This window comes from Lepisosteus platostomus, chromosome 27 (genome assembly GCF_059453375.1).
Source record: "Lepisosteus platostomus isolate fLepPlt1 chromosome 27, fLepPlt1.hap1, whole genome shotgun sequence".
NCBI classification, from domain to species: Eukaryota; Metazoa; Chordata; class Actinopteri; order Semionotiformes; family Lepisosteidae; genus Lepisosteus; species Lepisosteus platostomus.
The window spans coordinates 5,945,347-5,964,979 of NC_142637.1; the positions used below are offsets into that span (position 1 = coordinate 5,945,347).

A 19,633-nucleotide genomic window follows, 5' to 3' on the forward strand; every position below is an offset into this window, starting at 1 on the left:
TTGAGGAGGCGTCTGTCAGACAACCGTCCCAGGACGCGTCTGAGCTGCGGCGCGAGACCTGAGGGACGTGAGCAGCCGAAAGCTGGTGGGAAATTGTGGCTCAGCTCTGCCGAAATGTAATCAAAAACGGAGCACAACATTCCTTCAGCAGAACATTTCGCACAAACAGCAGGAGTTTAACTTAGCGGGTTTCTGAGTTATTATTGGAGAGGTAAGACCGTTTGTAACCAAATGCTGTATTTTTAAAAAATGTTTTGTCCTGTGTGCTTACTGAATAAGAATCTAGTCATACACAGCACTGCAACCCAGGACTGTCCAGGTTTTGGTGCACCACATGCCCAGCTATGTATTTAAATGGCAAATGGCTAATGAACATTAAATCATTAGAGATATGTGCATACGAGGGTGATCCATATCATGTCCAGCTGGCCTAGTGCTGTCTGAAGGCCACAGCCCCTGAAAACCTGTTGGTTATGGGCTTAACTGGAGCAATTTTCAAGCTTGAATTGGGTCACTTTGAGCTTAGTTAGAATTAACAACTGCAGACACACTGGCCTTCCAGGACTGGAGTAGGAGCCATCCTGTCCTAAGATGCAACCTGTCTAATTAATGTTCCGTCCTGGAGGGTTGGTGTGTTGGCATGGGTTTTCATTCCAGTTCAGCTTCTGACACAGTAACTTCATTTAGCTCCCCATCAGCATGATTGCTCGAGTTTCACAACACATCTCTGTCCTACAGGCACAGGCGCTTTAAAGAGACCTAGTCATCTGACAGCAGTCATCCAGGACCGAGATCCACAGCCCGGTTTAGCGTTAATAGTAATAGGCATTCAGCCAGGGGAAAGCTACGAATTCCGCAGTGTTCTGGAGCGACCGGAGTGCCCTCTAGTGGTACAAGTAAATATTGCTTAACCAGACAAGAGTCTATACTAGTAGGTTCTCAACCTTGATACACTGTACGAGTCTTTGGTAACAATGTATTATTTATAGTTAAGGGGGGTAGCTGCGTCAGCATGCGTAGGCTGCAAAGGAACAAGTAATAGGTTTATGCCATGCTGAAGAGAGAAGAGAGAAAACACAACGTTTCGGCCGTGGCGCCTTCTTCAGGTGTCAGGTGAAAGCATGAAAAAATGTATCATGTTGGAAATCGCAAAAGACGTTAGTTCAAAATGCATTTTTTTTTCTAAGTAGATCTATTACATACCTATTTTCGTGATGAAATTTACAGTATGTAAATCTCTGATATTCCCAGGGCTCTTCTCAAAAAGAGTAGGGGTGTTACCCTGGTGTCATGGCCAGTTTCCCCCTGGACTTTACCACTCATGGCCTCCCAGTAATCCCCATCTCTGAACTGGCTTCATCACTCTGCTCTCCTCCCCACTGAGAGCTGGTGTGTGGGGAGCGGACTGGCGCATCATCCAGGTGGGGCTGCACACTGGGGGTGGTGGAGGGGATCCCCATGACCTGTAAAGTGTCCAGCAAACCACTATATAAGTGTATTATTATTATTTAAAACGTTTGGTTAGTGGCCACGTTTAACCTGTTTTGTGGAAAATAACTGGATTTTAATAATATCGACATCTCACACAAAGCGAACAATCTCGAGAAGCAATACTGAATAAGAACCTATTTCAAAACGCGGGGCAGTCATATTGTTACTCTTTTCAAACCAGGTGCGGTGACAAAAGCGCCCGACTTCCACAGAGCGGCTGTGCACAGACCCAGCTGGAAAACGGCTTTTTAGTTGCGCATCTACTACCGTAAACCCAAGTAGCTACTCCTTTACTACGGATACTACGGTAGTTGGAGTATTTCGAGGTTTCAAGATGGCTACCTCCAGTAGCAGCAGTTTCGCTCCCTCTCTTGTTCAGACCGTGTTGAAGGTTTCGCTAATATCGTTATTAGCGGTGACATTTGTCTCCGCTTCCCAGGAAAAAACCAAGACCGTGGAGTTTAATGTGAGGCCCGGCGGGATGGTGCACAGCTTCTCCGAGAAGATTGTAAGTACCTGGTGTGGACACCGCTGGGTGTTAACAAACACCGACTGCGCGCTTTCGTGTGCGTAAAATTGGGAGATCTGTAAAATCTCGCACCCGTGTGAACTAGAGAGGATTGCATTACCAACTGCAGTGTCACCCTGGCGGTCCTGGTTCTGATTTATTTGTGAAGGGGTAGGAACTAGCTTAAAAATCAGAAGGCGCAGAGACACCGGTGCACTGTGGTCAGGTTTGTGCTGAACCTTTTTTTTAACGTTTTCTGGCCTAAAACCTAGGTTCGGTTGAGGTATTTGGCGGTGCACTTCCAAATTTGAAACGAAAAACGGCATTTGAGCCTGAGTGGAGAAGTACGATCGTGTCTGGAAAACGTGTACAAGAGTCGAGCGGGTTAGCTACTGCTGCACCAAAACGCACGGTTACGCCAAAGCTGATGCGTTTCCGAGCGGCGCCTTTTCCTCCAAATGGACATGCACATTTCCACGAACCTATTGCTGCGCTTATAGTGATTCTCGTTGAAACAAAACGACGATTATAGTGTGGAAATAAAAGTGGAATTGAGGCATAGCACCGGAAGGTGGGGTGTCCTGTGAGAGACTGACACGTCAGGGTTTGAAGCGCTGGCTCATCCACAATGTGGCCATTCATTGGCGTAAGAGGAGGGAGCCGACCCGCAGATCTTTCTGTGAATCAAGGACTTTGCACACGAGTGTGATGAGCTGCGTGTGGCTCTGTTCAATATGTTGTATTACTCTCGTTCTAGATTTGATTTCCGAAATTAAATTGATTTTTTTCCAGGTTTCCTAATAGAGTGTGTGAAAGCACTGGTTAAAAATGCCTGTTACTTTTAATTAACCCCCCCAGTTTAACAAACCCTTTTACACCAGGCATCTGAAATCGGCATAGTTTCGCTTTTATCTAGTTCTTTATTCATTTAACGAATTTCTCGTTTTTGCGGGATTTACCAACAAGGTTGGAAAGTGATCATAGAAATAGGAGAGGAGGCAGAAGACGGTGAACGCTTATTGAAATCTTCCTTTTCTAAGCCTGCAGATCTGATCCCTGAGGACAAAAACAAAAAACTGGCCGCAGCGCCATTGATCCATACGGGAATAAAATGCCTGTCAGTCGCTTAAAAAGGAAATAAAATGTCTTATCTCCACGTGTGTTGCCATTTTCAGGGCGAATACGGCTGCTCTTTTACCTATGCTTCACAAGGAGGGACCAACGAGGTGAGTCCAGCCAGCTGTTGACTCGAATGGGTTAATTGGGAGCAGTGATGAGTTCCATGGGGTGATAATTAAGAGGGAGTAGTGTAACGATGAAGAGATTCAGTCTGCACCCATTGTCAATTTTGGGGGCTTTATTTACTGGAGGGAAGGAAAAGTGGGCTTTGTATAAGAGCATAACTAGAGGCTGTAAATCAGAGGGGGCCTTTCTAGCCTGTTCAGTTGCCCATTCCTAAGTTATCCAAGGATCTCGTCCCGCCGTTTCTTGGAATGGTTTCGGCTTCAGTACCATGGCTGAGCAGCTTGTTCCAGACCCCCGCAGCCCTCTGTGTAAAGAAGCGCCCCCCGTCCTCAGTTTTAAAAGCACTTCCCCACATTTTAAGCGTTGCTTACTGTCAGAAATGTCAAAGAGTTTGGGTATTTGAGTCAGGTCCCTCGTTCAAGAGTAGAACATTACAGTTCTTCTTTCCTCCTGTCAGTGTGATGTTCCTTGCTGCCCACGAATGTGTCTGCTTGCTCTTGCCTGGGCTGATTTCAGAATGGCAACATCTTTTTTTGTAATGTTGTGACCAAAATTGTACATCTGCTAAAAGAGGCCCCACTTAGGGCATTTACAGCTTTAATGTGCCACACCTTCATCGTCTTCATCTTTAATAATATATCCCCACGTGTGTCTTTTTCACAATGCCTGTAGCTGTGGTTTCCACACAGCTGGAGTAGGTGTGGCCACTCTGGCCCCAGAAAGTCACTCTTCAGCTGATTTGGTGGGTCCACCTCAACTAATCAATTTGTAAACACTTGGAAGAATTTCGTTTTGGCACTGCAAGAGATTTGTTCACTTAGTTGAAGGGTTGGCCATTTCAGATTTAATTGTATCAGTTAATCTACTAAAATAATCGAAAGTCAGATGTGTTCCAGGCCTTTATAAATTAATGATCATTGATCACTTTTACCTCCAGCTGAGCTGTGGCTCTCTAGGAACAGTGCTGGAGATCTGTGGTCTGGAAGATGAAGTCTGAACATTTAAATACTTGTTTTTTTTAAACATTTTTTTTCTAGCTCCTCAGTTCCCATTTTGTAGCTATAGTTTGTTTTCTCCACCTCCATGTAACACTTTATAGCTAAGCCTCAAACCTGAACCTTAAATTGACCATTTGATTTGAGTGTGTTCTGCGGGAGGAGGGACTGTCACTGTTCTTTTGTCTCTGTGCAGCAATGGCAGATGAGTGTGGGCATCAGTGACGACGAGCGCCTCTTCTCTTGCTCGGTCTGGAGGTTGGTGTGCCATCTCTTTCGCTGCAGTATTGGGTGTGACTGCCCCCAGGTGCCACTCCCAGGCTTTGCCAAGGTGTGGCGTCCACCAGTACACCTACTCCAGGACTTGGAGACATCGAATAAATGAATGACTTAATTTGCTTAATTAACCTGGCTGCTGAAATTCACCTCACTAAATAAGCAGTAGATAGAACAAAGTCCTGGAATGGAAATGGTAAAGTATCCTTCCTCTGGCCTACACATGTAGGGGTCCCCTAATCCTGACCCTGGAGAGATGGTGCGTTTACAGGCTTTCCATCCAGCTGGGCTTTTAACGACTTGAATCGACTTGTCTTAATTAGATCGATTCCTCAGCTTCTCCCAGCTCTTCTGGGGCTGCAGCTTGAACGACCCCTGGATGACCTGTTGGCACCCCGACCAGCCAGAAACCTTGGGATACTCACACAGGATAGCAGAAGGGGTTTGAGATAAAGCTGGCTCTAACAAGAGATCCAGCTCGCTACACTGCAGATGGGGGTTTTCAGTGGGATTATTGCTTTGTGTGAAGTGAAACCGCCTTTCTCTTCTGTGTCTGGTGGAGGCGCGCCTGAGCTCCCACACATTGTCTTGAGTCTTCCATTGAGCAGTAGGGACCTAAGGGATTAAAAAGCGTGGTATGTTTTTTGCATCGTTCTCCTCTCGTGAATGTCATCAAGCTCATTTGATAGAATCGTTGATGCCGAGTTGAATATCGGAAAGTTCAATAGTTGTGATGTTGTAGGGGCAGTCGCTTTTCCTAAATTTGTTTGCTGTAGTACCCATGTCATCGGTCCTAAGCGCAACTGCTGGGTTAATGTCCATCACGAAAGCTGTTGTAGAATAAGCTACCAAACAGACAGGCTTCATGCTGTGGTGTGTTCAAGCAGCCCTGTCCCTGGTCGTAACTCCTGTGTGTCTTCGCTGACAGACCCCAGGGGAAGTCCTACCTCTTCTTCACTCAGTTCAAGGCAGAGGTGAAGGGAGCTAAAATTGAATACGCCAGCGCCTATGTAAGTATCAGCCAGGCTCAGAAACACTCTCTTACACTCCTCGTCTCTTTACCATATTTATGTACACCTTATTGCTTTATCAAAGATAACCGAATTCATTGGATCTCCGTATTTTCCGTCTTGGACCCGTGTTCAGGACGTGAGCGCTCCTGTTCTCTAAAAATGGCCACTCTAGCAGAGAAATTCACAGCCGCAAGGTTTGCAAGTGGCTGTGCACGCTGCTGCACTGTCCCTGGTTGACCAGGAGGGGGCAGCATTTCTAACATACTTCGTGGACGCAATTGAAAGTTTTCCATCTTTCTGAACTTCTCTGTGCTGGAAAAGTTTCTGTCTCTGAGCGGATGACAATTTGCCATGGATCATAGGGGATAGGGGGTGTTGCTCAGCCCTCTGGCCTCTCTGGGACTCTGCTCTGATGGGGAGGGGTGGGGGGTTGATTTTAGTGTCAGTTGATTTCACCTCTCCTTAGCTCAGAACCCTATCAGGGCCCTTACTGCCCTGTCTGGTGAACCGACAGGCGATCAACAACTGATGCTTAAACAGTCAGCTCTTCTGAATCATGCCCCTGAGGGGGAATTTGAAGTTGGTATTGTTTAAAAAAGAGCCAAGGGGCACATCACTGTTTCACAGTTTTATTGTTTTCTGGATACCCACAAGATGACATCAAAGCATTGCCCTGGGCGGTCTAGGGCTGCTCTGCGTGCGATTGCCGGGAGCAAAGGGGGAGAGCAATGAGAAACGGCCCTGACGAAACTGCATGCGGGTCTGCGCCTGAACGCAGGCTGGCGTGGAAAGCCTCCTCCTCCCCCGCAGGCGCCCCCTGATCCCCCCCGCAGGCTGCCAGGTCACGAGGTCCCTGCCCTGCAGTCAGGGTGCCGAGATACAGACAGGCCCCTCCTCCGCCCCCCTGCGCTGCAGGCCCTGTTCCCGTGGGGCTGTAGCAGAATAAAAGACACAGTTAGTGTGGACTGGCTTCAGATCCCCGACCAGCCAGACCCTTGGAATACTCGCACAAGAAAGCAGAACTGGTTTGATTTGATCTCTAACAAGAGCTGTAGCAGCTTTTCAGCGGGGTTATTGTGTATTTGTGAAGTGAAACGAGTAGTTCCTGATGTTATACTTGCCGGCTGTAATTATTGGAACTGGCTCTTCTGTCTCCTGCTCCTCCCTCTCTCTCGCCCCGCAGTCTCAGGCGGCCGTGGGTGGACAGAAGGACGTGGCGCTGAAGGAGGAGGAGTATACTGTGGGGGACACCTCAGGTGAGGCAGGACACTGGGCCCCCTTGGCCTCAGGCGCCCTCCGTGGCCCAGCTAGAAGGTCAAAGGTCAGAGGGCAACAGATCAGGGTGTGCCAGTGTAGGAGTGCGATTCCAAACAGTAGCTGTTAATTTACCTCATTGACGTCTGCAGAAATAATTCAGGATCGGCTGGATTGCAGCGTTAGCCGACTCGGCCAACCACACGGTGCTGTGAGCACTGAACTCTCACAGGTCAAGTGATATTGATGGCTAAGGAATGATCATGCATGTATACTTGTGTACATCCATATATAATGTGTGTGTATATAGTTTGATTGGATAGCTGGGTCAGCATGCGTAGGTTAGAAAGGAGCAAGTAAAGGTTTATTCCATGATTGAAAAGAAAAGTGACAATGTTTCAGCTGTCTGCCACAGCTGAAGAAACGTTGTCTCTTCTCTTTTCCGCATGGAGTAAACCTTTGCTGGGTCTAATGTGTATGTAGGATGTACTGGACGTGGAAAGATCACTCCTCAGTGCCTTTAGTTTGCCATTAATCAGAGTGTAATGATTTAATTACCCCCCCCTTGCAGTGACACAGAGAGATGGCAAGTTCCGCGCCGAGCTGTCCAAGCTCACCATCATCGCCCGCACACGCCACGACGAGCTCTGAGCGGCCGGGCTCCGCCGCCGCGCGAGGAGGGGCGCCCTTTTAGGACCGAGCGGGGAACTTTCTCTGACCTCCTGCAGGGCTGTCTCGGCGGACCCTTCCGTTTTCTCTGAACAGCCGGCAGGGAGCCGCCTCAGCCGCCCCCGGGGAACGTCTCCGCGGCTGCGCTCCTTCGCCGCGGGAGGCTGTTGGTTTATAGAACTGAAAATTTGTCTTTGTTCTAGGCTGCGCGTTTGAAAACATGATTAAGATTCGTGAGGGGGTTGATTTGAAAGCTGCGGTTTGGAGTTAGGGTCTGGAGTTAGAGCTACTGGGTGTATGTTGATGGTATGTTGTCTGCAAGTACAGAGACCTTGATTTCTCCCTGACATTTTGAGCCTTGCCTGTCCTGTGCAAACATACTACCATTATGTTATTATTTCCTTTAATTTTCTGCAGTTTTTTTTTTAATTTTTCAAGGACAAGTTTTTTCTTTTGTAAGCCACGCCCCTAGACTACTTTTGCGCACACATCGTCAACGTCGTTGCAAACGGGTGAATAATAAATCTGCAAAACCTTCTCCGTGAGATTCCCCGTTCCCAGAATTCTGCCGCCTTGTGACGTTGCCGCTGGTCCGGGGGCAGCGCGGCTTCCTCCTTCCGCCAGCAGGGGTCACTGTGGAAACACAAATGAGATTTTTACAGCGCAATAACATGCTTAGATTGGGTTACTGAAGTTTTTCATCCTTATGTTTTCTTTTTTACTTTTTTTTTCCAGTTTACAATGAGCAGTAAATAAGGATCATATTAAACTCTTGTCAACAAGCGTGAGTTGTGGTGGTGTTTCTTATTCACGGTCTAGAAATAGTTTAAACATACTTTGACTTCAAAGGCTTCAATAATCTCACGGTTTATTTCTTGTTTTTGCAGTCCGGCAAACAAGATCCAATAGACTTAGTGAGGAATGAATTCATGGGCCTTCCTTTTTATTCTGCCAAACGTATTCTGTCCACGCAAAAAAACTGCAGGATAAGAAAAGAATCATTTGAGAGCCAACAGCTTCAGCAAAATGCATTTCAGAGCAGGAACAAAGTTCTCGTTCACCTACTTGCTTTGGAATTTGTAGCCGATGAAAACCTTGCCCCCAAAATCTGGAATAACTGATTTGTTTTACTATAGATTTTGCTAATTTGAGAGTCGTTTCAACACTCAAAAACATGGTGTGCGCTTGGATGAGAATATAATAATACACATAGTGTTTACATTGTAATAGGATCAGAGGGGCTGCTTTTATTCAGGAGAAATATGTAAAAAAAACTTCACGGTGCTTCTGCCACACTGCTCGTGGGTCTAGGGTTCGGTTGTGGAGTGAGTGTCTTCTGTGTGGAGCTGAAGTGTTCTTACTGGGCTCCTCTGGGTGCTCGCAGTTTTACCCAACTTTTGAAGACGTTGGCTTTAAATTGTTCCCTTTAATGCCATTGGCCCTCCATAGAGTGTCTGGCCCTGCCTTCCTCCTCCTGCTGCTGGGAAGAGCTTTGGGTTCCCAACACCTTTCTGGTGACGGATGTCAAATGAGCAGTTGGCTTACTTTGCCGTAATCAGTTGGTGTAAGAAGTCTCTCCACGCTGGAATATGAGAGGGAATTCACTCCCACAAGGGCACGACGAGTAATTCCAGGGCCAGTAATAAAACCTGGAAAGTGGCAAAGAGCATCATGAACTTGAATGTTCCAAAAGAACGGGATTTGTAAAACATGTTCTGGGTGAACGACTACAAATCCTGGGCTTCCCATAAAGATGAAGAAAAATAAACTACTGTGCAGAGGTGGATTTCATCCATAGGAGGGCAGCCAAGCTTTTTTTTATAATTTGAGATTTTTGCTACTGAATTTCAATACAATTTTCCAGTGTGTGGTTGAAAATCCTATTTAACGCGACAGGAACAGGAAAGAGTACTTTTTCGTATTTGTTCTAGAAAATAACAGATGCAAGGTTGCTTTCCTGTGAAACTGAATTCTTGGATGTTCAGGTTTCGTTCACAACAGGATGTACTCTTCAAGTTAGACGTTTTTGCTCCTGTTTTAAATATGCCCAAACTACCAGTGAGGTGATTTTATCACATTAGGTAATACAGAACATCTGGTATTACAATTCCCAGACCTAATTATTCTGCAAGATCATTTTAAATACTGAGTCGGAGACACGCAGCAATGCTGGGTTGTGTGGTGTGGGTGGTGTTTGTGTGTGCTGTGGTGGTGCCCCTTCACCTCTTTTACGGTATTTATAGAGAAGCAGATGGAGCTTGTCGAGCTGTCGGAGGGCAGAGGTGACCTCTTGCACAGCCGAGTGGGCCGCCAGAGACATTGTGAAATGCAGAGCAAGGCTGTAGTCATGGCTATACACTCCTTTTGCTGCAAGAAGACTGTTGTGAGAACTGTGCAGAAACGTGATGTCTGGGTTTTTGTTTTATTAAACTAGATTGCTTAACATGACCATGAACTCAGCGCCCGTCGTGTCTGTTGGGTGGAGTGGTATGGATCTGTGGGGAGGACAGCAGAGTGATGAATCCAGTTCAGAGATGGAGATTATTAGGAGGCCATGATTGGTCAAGGCCAAGGGGACATTTGGCCAGGACACTAGGGTTAACACCCCTACTATTATGGAGAATCGCCCTGGGATTTTTATTAACCACGGAGAGTCAGGACCTGTTTTACATCTCATTCAAAGTACGGCGCCTTTCTAAAAAAAATGCATGGCAGTCTTAATTTGCCAATTGACAGACTGTAGGGTTGCATGTCGGCAGTGGTAAGCATTGTCACCTCACAGCACTGGGGCCCTGGGTTCAATTCCAGCCCCTTTGTGCTGTCTGTGTGGAGTTTGCATGTTCTCTCCAGGTTCGCATGGATTTCTTCCCTCAGTCCAAAGACAGACTGGTAAGTTATGTGGCTTCTGGGAGAACTGGCTGTGGTGTGAGTGTGTGTGTCTGTGTCTGTCTGGCCTGCGCTGGATTGTCATCCTGTGCTGGCCAAACCCTGCCTGCCTTCCACTTTTTCTTGTCGGGATAGGCTCTGGCTCTCCCATGACCGTGAATTGGAACAAGTGGGTAGAAAATAAAATGGAGTAGTTCCATTTCCATTTCTCTCTCTCTCTGAAGTACAAAAGCTAAGATGTTTGGTGTGTCTTTCCCAGGCTGGATTATTGTAATTCACTGTTTGCTGGTGCATCTAAACATCTTAAGTGATGGCGTGTTCAGGACACAGATGAAGCTAAGCTTAACAATATCACACTCATTTCACTTTGAAGCCCCACTCGAACTCTTGTTGTAGCAGCCCCGGTCACTTACCTTTGAGATCAACATTGTTGAAACCTATAGATTTCAATGGATTTTTAAAACTAAATCTGTCTTCTGTGCCTGAGTCACAAAAACTAATGAATTACCCATTCAGGAGAACAACAAAATGGCACCAGCCATGACAGACCACGCTGAAGACTAGTTTTGATTTTGATCCCAAAGAAAAGATTTACAAGCGTTAAAGCAGACCCAAGAGCAAATGAATGATGAGTGTCTGGGAGCCCCTTTCTGCCTTTGCCTTATTTGGCTCTGCTGTTAGTGGTAGCATCACTCACCCTTCAGTGTCTGCAGACTGGAGTCTTCGGCTCTCCGGGGTCTGGGCCCAGCTGGTCACAGCTCTGTGATGATGGCAGCTCCTGTTGCCTCACACCGTAGTGGACAGGAGTCTGTGTTTCCCTGGGTAGGGAGGAGTCTTCGAGGTACGGACAGGATGGTTGCTTCTTCTTTCTCCATTTCGAGGATACGGGGGTGGTTTCTTGCTTCTGGCGGCTTGGAGACTGTTGGGTCCTGCCGGTCTGCCACTGGGTCTCTGGGTGACGGGACGAGCCTGGGCCTGGTTCTGCGAATGTGGGTCGGGAGCAGCCAGCCCACTGTCCGTCCCACCCTGTGGGCTTTGATCTTGGACTCGTGGCAGCCAGACCAGTCCTGGTCTCTCCTCGGTGCCAGAGAGGGCGCTCCTGCTTGATGGAACCAGCAGAGTGACGCGATCTGGGTTCAGGGAAGTCAGGATGACTGCCGGATTAGGAGTAGGAGGATGTGGACCGGTGAGGAGTTTTATATAGGGAGAGCCTGCGTCTCCCTGCTTGGAGCCTTCTGGCTGCCCCATGCTGAGACTGGACACCATGACCCCACTGGAGCTGCTGCTGCAGAGGGTGTTGTTAGGGTAACTGTTGCTAGGCTCCTCCCCTGTGAGATCAAGGCTGGAGGTCAGCTTTTCGATTTGCTGAACAACCTGCGAGGAAAAGAGCAGATTTTTGACGTCCGTCCACCAGCCATGCATAGCAGCTTGACAAGGATGAGGCGACAGATCACAAAGAATTTAATTTTTAGATGCCCTAAAACCGCTGTGAAGGTGAGAAGCATCTTAAACGCTAAGAGCTGTCCAAAATGTGGGTGGTGCTGATTTTAAAATGCATTGTTACCACTCTTATAACCAAAAACAAATCTCTAGGTAACCTCTTATTCCTGTTTCCCCTGAAAAAGACAAAAAAAAATGTCCTGCGTTTGTGCTTGGTGTATGTAGGTAGGTGCAGTGTATGAGACGACAATCAGACTCCTAAAAAGAAGAAAGACTATGATTCATTGACAAGGAATTTTGCTGTGTTGCTTATCCCCCTTATGGCTTTCATCCTCTGAGCAAAACTGAAGAATGAAGTGCATCACATAACAGCCTTACCTTTTAAAACATTGGTAAGTCAAAAGTATAGGGTGTGACACTTCATGCAGAGTGTATCCAGTAATTAATCCTCTCCCCCTGTGTGATCACAGTTTGGTGAATGTGTATAACACTGCTTTTTTTACATAAACACAGGGCTCCTGCTCCTGAAATTTATAGCTCAGTCTGACTCTGTGGCAGAACACATGGGGAACAAATGATAAACAGTTGTGCACAGGCAGAGCAGAGCTCAACATCGCTTACCTCTTTCATCTCCACATGGACTTGCTTCAGTCCCTCCAGAACCCCCTCGAGGTCCAGAACCACTTGTCTGATCTGATCCCGGACTGGCACGGGGTTCTGATCGGCTAGGTCAACGCCAGTTTCTCTCTCCTGCGCCTGCCGATCGCTGCCTGGCTCATCTCGCAGCTTTTGGGAGACGCTGGCAAGGCGGTGTTCAGTCCACCGTCTGGTCCACCTTGATCGCCTTTGAACGTCTCCTGCGGAAATGTCCCGGCGAGAGTTAGGTCCATTACACCGGCGTTCAGGTGGGCAGATGGTTCTGGTTGAATCTGAGGGTTTTAAAGGGTCACGGTCATGGTGCTGTCCACTAAGAACTTTCGATTTGAGCAAATGGTATCTGTGAAATCCTCGGAATATCGATTCCCCCTGCTCTGACTTATTTAATCTCCTCTGGTGGTCCTCTCCAGCAAAGTCCAATTGCGATTGATACTTCCCTGTAGCAAAGTCAGTTTCTCTGGACTTCTCTAGTCCTGTAACCCTTGGTCGAGCCCCATGCTGCCTTTCAAAACCATGTGGTTCAGGTCGATACTTGAGCCCAGCACTGCCCAGTGCTTTCACAGATTTCCCCTTAGTGACACCACCTTCGGCGTCGGGCTTCTGTCCATGAAATTCTCCATCTGATAAGCAGCTCTGGCCGGCGCTGTTGGATTCCCCGAAGTAGTTCTGCCCAGAAAAGCCCAGATAAGCGCAATGCTTCAGCCCACCGAAAAGCGGTAATCTCCTGCGATGGTTCTGCCTGCTGGAGCTCGGTTCCGGCTTCTTCTTTGCTGGGAAGAAACCCAGCTCTGGCGCTCCCCGAGGAACGAAGCTGCCCTGCTTTAGGAAGGCTGGTGCTGCCTGCCTGCGTTGTTCTGCTAATCCGGGCTGGCTCTGGAGAGCTGGCCGCTTTGGCCAGGGCTGGCGAGGAAGCCTTTGCTGTAGCGCGTGTCCAGCCCCAGGTGACATGGCAGACGCCATCTGGGCAGAGCAGATCACGGCTCCTGGCAGGATGAGCTGCCGTCTCCTTCCTTGCCATTCACTTTGGCTGCTCCTCTCATTTATGTGCCTCCTCTCCTCTCTTTCTAACTTTCTTTCCTTGCTCACTTCCTCTCCTCCACCCTCTCCTCTGCGCTCCCGCCCCACTCTCTTCCCCCTCGCTCCCTCTCTCCTGCTCCCTCGCCCCTTTGCCCTCTCTGCAGGCGTCGGGGGGCCCCCGGTTTCCTCTCTCCCCCCCGTCTCGCTCTCCCTCTGCCTGCGCTCGGTGGTCTCCCTGGCTCTGGCTTTCTGCCTCCCACTCCTTCTCCCAGCGATTCCTCTCGCTCCCTCGCTCGCTCCCTCTCTGCCTCTGCCTTCAATCAAGGTCCCGCTGTAATCCTGCGCAGACGGCGCGTCTCCACGTGAGTCCCCGGCTCAAAAACTCTGATCTGATTACTTCTGTTCTGGCTTTAGTACCCACCAATTAAATGCAGCTTGGGACACCGGGGGAGGAGGAGGGGGCTGGAAACGAGAACAGAGTGGGAGGGAGGGCATTATTAGGCACAAAAGGCAAAAATGCGCCCCTCGTTTTTCTTTTCCAGGGCAACTAGTCTTAAAAGGTGAGAGACTTGCCTTAGTGGCTGCAATCAAGCTCCTTCACAGCAGTCATTCTGTCGCGCTGTAGTTTCATGCATACAACTCAATTTATGCCACTAGAGGAGACCCACAGAAAGCTTTCACTTTTCTGTAAGTATTTTTAAGCAATGTGACAGTATCTGTTACTGCTAGCTGACCCCAACCCCCTGTCAGACTGTTTCAATTCCCAATTTATTTCTATATTGCTGTTCAACATCACAATTGCCAGCCTCCCCCTGCCATTAGTACAGAAGTAGTCTTCTGCCCTGTAAACCTTACTCATTCTGTAAATTTGTCACGTTTTTTTCCATTACTAATCCAGGACATTTATTCATTATTAGTTCTCCATTTATTCCGTGTTGGGTTTTTTTTTAAGTATGGAAATTTGGTGACTGACTTTCCAGGCTGTCCGGGATAAATAAGAACCATTTAGAATTATATATTTTTTTTAAAAGCCTTGTGTAAATAAGAGCAGCGGTGGGATTTTGTGAGACTATGTGAGCTCATGTTGGAAATGCCAGGCGTGTCTCATGGTCATACAGTATCAACCCTTCCTCTTTCTCTAACTGTGACGAAGAAGAAAATATGAAATGTGTCAAATATTGTATGTTAACAGACAGCATAATGATCCAATGGACTGGAGGCTTTCTGTCCTATGTTACATGTAGAACAAAAACTGCCCGAACTGTCAGACTATCGGAATCGCGCACCCCTGTATCCTAGAAGTCTGTGATGTTGACGCCACCTAAGATCTATCCTTCCTCTCCCCAGCTTCACAGCGATACTCTACAGGAAAGAAACAAATTTGTAGGTGTCCTAGGTGGCTCCACCAATGAGGGCATATTCCTAGAGAGCAGGCCGAGCCCTGGCCAGTCCCAGTTCGCAGGTTCATGTCAGTTAGAGGCTCTCTGCCCGTCCAGTCTGGGCAAACTCTACTGTCAGGCTGGGAGTCAAAAGATGGGGGTCTCTGCTAGGTGGCTGTGTCAGAAGAACAAGCCTTCAGGGTCTCGTTGTGCTTGTGCAGTACAAGACATTACCATCCATCCATTCATTCTCTGACCACTTTATCCAGTACAGGGCTAGGGGGAGCTAAAGCCTATCCCAGCAAGCGAGAGGGCAAGGCAGGGAACACTGGATAGAACAGCTGTCCATTGCTGGGCACACAGGGACACACTCACACTCATACCTAGGGCCAGTTTTCCCAGAGGCCAATGAACCTACAGGTATTTCTTGGGACAGTTGCAGCTTCAGAGCCAGGACAGGTTATAGAGACATGGACGACGACAAGTGGTAGGAACTCTTTCATCGTGCAAATCCAGCCCCAGCAACCTCTTGCAAAATGATATGATTGAGAACAGACACTTTTTTAAAGTCCTTTATTGGAGAGAAGGCTTAAGTTAGAGTTGTACTCATTGTAAGATTTTCTTTTTAAAGAATTGGCTTTGGACTGTGGGGGGGGACCCAAGCGGACCCAGAGAGAACATGCAAACTCCACACAGATAGCACTCGCTACAATAATTGAACCTGGGGCCCCAGCACTGCAAGGCACCAATGCTAACCACTGTGCCACCATGACGCCCGAGACTTATACCTATGAAGCCTTATCCGAAACAAGTGGTGAGTCCAGATTGGTGGGTCTAATGTGAAAAATGGACACACGATTAAGAAGGTCAATGCAGCAGTGCTTAAAATAATATCGAGAATGACTGTTATTAACCGACAATGCAGCAACAGGACGTATCAGGCTTTCAGAACAATCAGTAACCCTCGCCTGGAAATCTCTCTCCATGGCCAACACAACTGTACAACCAAATCTGAAAACTACAATTTGCCCTAATCTCCTACGTTAAAAACATTTCAATTAAATCTGACCAGACGGGAAGCCCCAATTTGTTTTTTGAAAAGCTATCATTTTGGAGACAGCAGGCCAGGTGAACGAGGAGCCCAGTATCAGGAGTGAATTTTACCTACTGTAGATTACGGGGTTTTGATCTGAAATTAAATCAGAACCGCAGCCACCAGGGAATGAGATGGATTAAGCCATCGGGGCTTTTACTTTGGGGGAAAAAAATAAAAGGCTTTGTCACATCTGTTCCAGAAAAACAACTCTTATTTCTGTAAGCACACATGCACACACACACAAATACACAATAACCTCCCTTATGGGATTTTGTTCTGTTGCTGATTTACTGTGTAATCATTCATGCACCTGCCTCCGAAATCCAGACAGGTTGAGAGGGCATCAGTCTGGAGCACACATTCCTCACTAGCCTGTTCCCTCAAATCTATTGGAGAATTCCGGCTTCAGCACAACACGGGTCTTTCTTTGTGCTAGGGAGCTGCTAAAGAACTTTATTTCCTTTACACAAACAAATACAAAGAATCACGAAAAAAGGAAAAGTTTACAATATTATATACTGTATATACACATCTAGATTTCAATGCAATAGTTAAATTACAACAATTGCATTTGTTCAGGTGCATTTGTTTTTTTCTTGGCTTCCAAAGCATGACAGATGTCATTTTTCTTTACACGATTGTCAATATGATAGGTTGCTGAGATTCAGTCCTATGCTTCATCACTCTGTTCTCCTCCCCAGTGATAGCTGGTGTGCGGGGAGTGTACTGGCGTCACATCATCCAGGTGGGGCTGCACACTGGTGGTGATGGAGGGGATCCCCATTATCTGTAAAGCGCTTTGAGTGGAGTGTCCAGAAAAGCGCCACATAAGTGTAAGGAATTATTATTGTTCTAAGGCAGTGGTCAGGGAAAAGTAAGGTGAGAGAGCCTGTAACAAGGAAATGGCAGGACCACAGGAGATGGGTCACAGTCTCCTTCTCACACAGTGAGGGCTGGGAGTGAGGCCCTCACAGTACAAGAAGACCCCTTATCACCTGAGCAGGTTGCACCAAAGTCCAGAACCGGAATCGAACTGGAATTGGAATGCCACTGTTTTATATTCCAGCCCCCCTCACAGCCCTTGTTTCCAGTCTTAGGCTGGCCAGCATGCTGGATGCCCTGCACTGCAGAGTGGTTCTCAAAGCTGGCTGGTTCTGAGGCTGACTCCTGCGCTGCTGTACAGCATGCGTACCCTGAAGGAGCTGGACATGCAGTCGGCAGAGGTCTGGAGGCTCCAGAGCGCTTTGTGTGATCCGGAGAGTGGAAACGGGGCTGGCTGGAGACAACACGCAGTGTTGAGAAACAAATAACTTCTTAGGGGGCTGAGAGGAGCAAGGTGTGTGCAAATAAAATGTGTTTTTTTAGATTTGTCGCAGAGGAATGTAAAATTACCCGTCATATATTATATTGACGACTCGGGGCAGGCCTGTTTTCCGAATAGGAAAGTAGACGTGCTAGGAAAAAAGACTCTGGAACTCTGTGATCTTTGTAATGAACAGCTAGTAGCTGACAGGTTTCTGCTTCGCGGTGAAGGCAGGCAAACCCTATGAGGATGAAGGAACACAAACATGAAAAGGTTCATCTCTGAATTTCATTATAAGGAGGAAGCCAGCAGTGATGGGGTGGATTGTATTATTTGCAGCAGCTGGATTTTAGCCAGGCTGCCATCTAAATAAACGATCAAGACCTTGTTCAGGTCATATTTATATTTTCAGGTCATCTACAAAACTGCACACAGCTGCAACACACCTGAGGTAGTAATTGAAAAATTTCAATCTGGGCTGCACTCGTCTTCAATTTAGAAATCAACTTCAAATGACCCGATTTAGTCTTTCATGTTAGTAAAAGTCTAAAAAAAAAAGGGGGGGCAGAGGTTGTGCTAAGGGTTTGAATTACAGATTTTCCATAGAGAGCCACCATCGTGGGCAGACAGTGAAGGACCTGACCAGATGACCTCTGTGTCTTGGCTTATTGAAGACATAAAAAATAATTAGGAAGAGACAAAGGAATGCATATCTGCACAGCATTTGAACACATTGTAGGACTTGGAGACTTGTAGAAAAGGTAACAGTGCCCACTAGGTGCTAAAAAAAAGAAATATTTTTCCTCCTGGTATTAAAACGGTTTGCCGTGCTTTCACCTGACATATTGCACAGAATCTCTTGAGCAAAACCCTAGATGGAAATTATGAGGGTTCCACAGCACCGTCTCTAAAAATCTGTCTTTTCTCTGGTGACTGGCATGAGCCATTATTTAGTCTGTTGGCAATTATAACATAAAAAAGTCACAATCATGTTTCTATGGAAACCTGTTTCATTAAAACCTAGACTCTATTAAAGCTTTAATAATACAGCATCTTAATTGGGCAATTTTTCCGTTTTTTCTTAAGAGAAACCACTTAAGATTTTTATAGCAACACCGAGAACACCTTTAAAAATGCATTTGTTTTTTTTTTCCCTCAGCAAAAAGAACAAAAAAAAAAACCTTTCCACCTCAGTGGGATGGAAAACAAAAGGAAAGGATTTGTTTCTTATTATATCGGCTAATTCTTCTGTTTAGTTTAGGATATTACAAAGTTTTTTTAAAGAAAACTTTCCTCCAAACATGCATATGGAAATGCAGTGCCTCTCAAAGCTATGGCTGGGGTGAAGGTTGCTGTACTGCGATAAATGTGTTTCACTAGGAATAACAACACCCAAGGAGAAAGTGTTCTGAATGGATTATGCAGTGTTTAGTGAAACGTTATGACTTAACCCATCTGGCTGAGGGCTGACCTCCTGGTCATAGGACAAGAAGGTCAAGACACCCCTGTGGAAAATGAAGAGTGACCAAGGGGCAGTTAGAGAGGTGGAGATGGGGGTGGAGGAAGGATGCAAAAGACTAACGAGGGAGAGATGGGGATCACGTACAGTATTTACAGTGTTTTCGGAGATGAAATGAGTCAGGAGTGATTGTAATAACTGACAGCCGTGTCTGATTGAACTTAGTTGTTGTCATCCCTCCCGGTCTTTTGTTACAAACATCACTTCGCTGTATATCTGAGTCGCGTGTTTGTTATATTGTGTTGTGTAGGTCTGTCTTTTCCAGAATGTTCTTGAGCGATTGTCACAGAAACTGTGAGCTTATTCATGGCACAGGCCCGAAAGGAAATCCACCCCCCACCTCCTGAGCTGACTCAAGAGAATGCCTAACTCAAATTGCTTCATAACTTCATTTCCTGTCGCTTCAAACTCCTGGCCTGGCCCAGTCTGTTGACGTATTGGGTGGGGTGCGTCTGTTTATGGAAGCACAACAAACAAGATTAAACCAAAAATACAAATCAAATAACTTTGGTTTGGGATCCAGGAAGAGGTTTTTTCATAGCACACACAGAAATATCCACAAAGTGTGAGCAGACCGGAAAGAATTTGCCAAAACAAAAGAAAGAAACAAAGGGTGGCTATTCAACTCATTTATACCATTAAATAGTTTGACTGACCGGAGGATCGCATCCAGACGTTTCCTGAAAGAAACCAGGGTATCAGCTTCAACAACAGTTCAACAACAGGGGAGCTTGTTCCATACCCCCACAACCCTTTGTGTAAAGAAGTATTTCCTATTCATGGTTATAACTGGACTTCACATAGGCGCAAAAAAAAGCTACGCAACCCAAAGACAGTTTGAGATTTATGTCAAACTAGACGAGTCGCCGCAGCACAGTTCAAAGA

The 19,633-nt window shown here is 46.7% G+C and overlaps 2 protein-coding genes across 4 annotated transcripts; one reads left to right on the forward strand and one right to left on the reverse strand.

Moving 5' to 3' along the window:
* Positions 1–1,797: 1,797 nt before the first annotated feature.
* Positions 1,798–8,235, forward strand: mydgf (myeloid-derived growth factor). Its single transcript, XM_088622542.1, has 6 exons — positions 1,798–1,999; positions 3,175–3,225; positions 4,436–4,497; positions 5,444–5,525; positions 6,712–6,784; positions 7,354–8,235. Exons 1-6 carry the CDS (start codon positions 1,826–1,828, stop codon positions 7,431–7,433), a joined length of 522 nt encoding a protein of 173 aa, XP_088478668.1. The 5' UTR covers positions 1,798–1,825; the 3' UTR covers positions 7,434–8,235.
* LOC148639141 (uncharacterized) lies at positions 6,144–19,540 on the reverse strand. 3 transcript variants are annotated; one of them, XM_088622535.1, is made up of 6 exons: positions 12,399–19,540; positions 11,035–11,711; positions 7,986–8,084; positions 7,400–7,615; positions 6,650–6,835; positions 6,144–6,460 (listed from the first exon to the last, which is right to left on the reverse strand). In XM_088622535.1, the coding sequence occupies exons 1-2, from the start codon at positions 13,392–13,394 to the stop codon at positions 11,124–11,126; spliced, it is 1,584 nt and encodes a 527-aa protein (XP_088478661.1). In that variant the 5' UTR covers positions 13,395–19,540; the 3' UTR covers positions 6,144–6,460; positions 6,650–6,835; positions 7,400–7,615; positions 7,986–8,084; positions 11,035–11,123. The 3 variants fall into 3 exon arrangements, with proteins under 3 accessions (XP_088478661.1, XP_088478660.1, XP_088478659.1); XM_088622534.1 differs by adding an exon at positions 8,997–9,100 and having other exon boundaries at positions 7,400–8,084; XM_088622533.1 differs by having other exon boundaries at positions 7,400–8,084.
* Between the last annotated feature and the right edge of the window lie 93 nt (positions 19,541–19,633).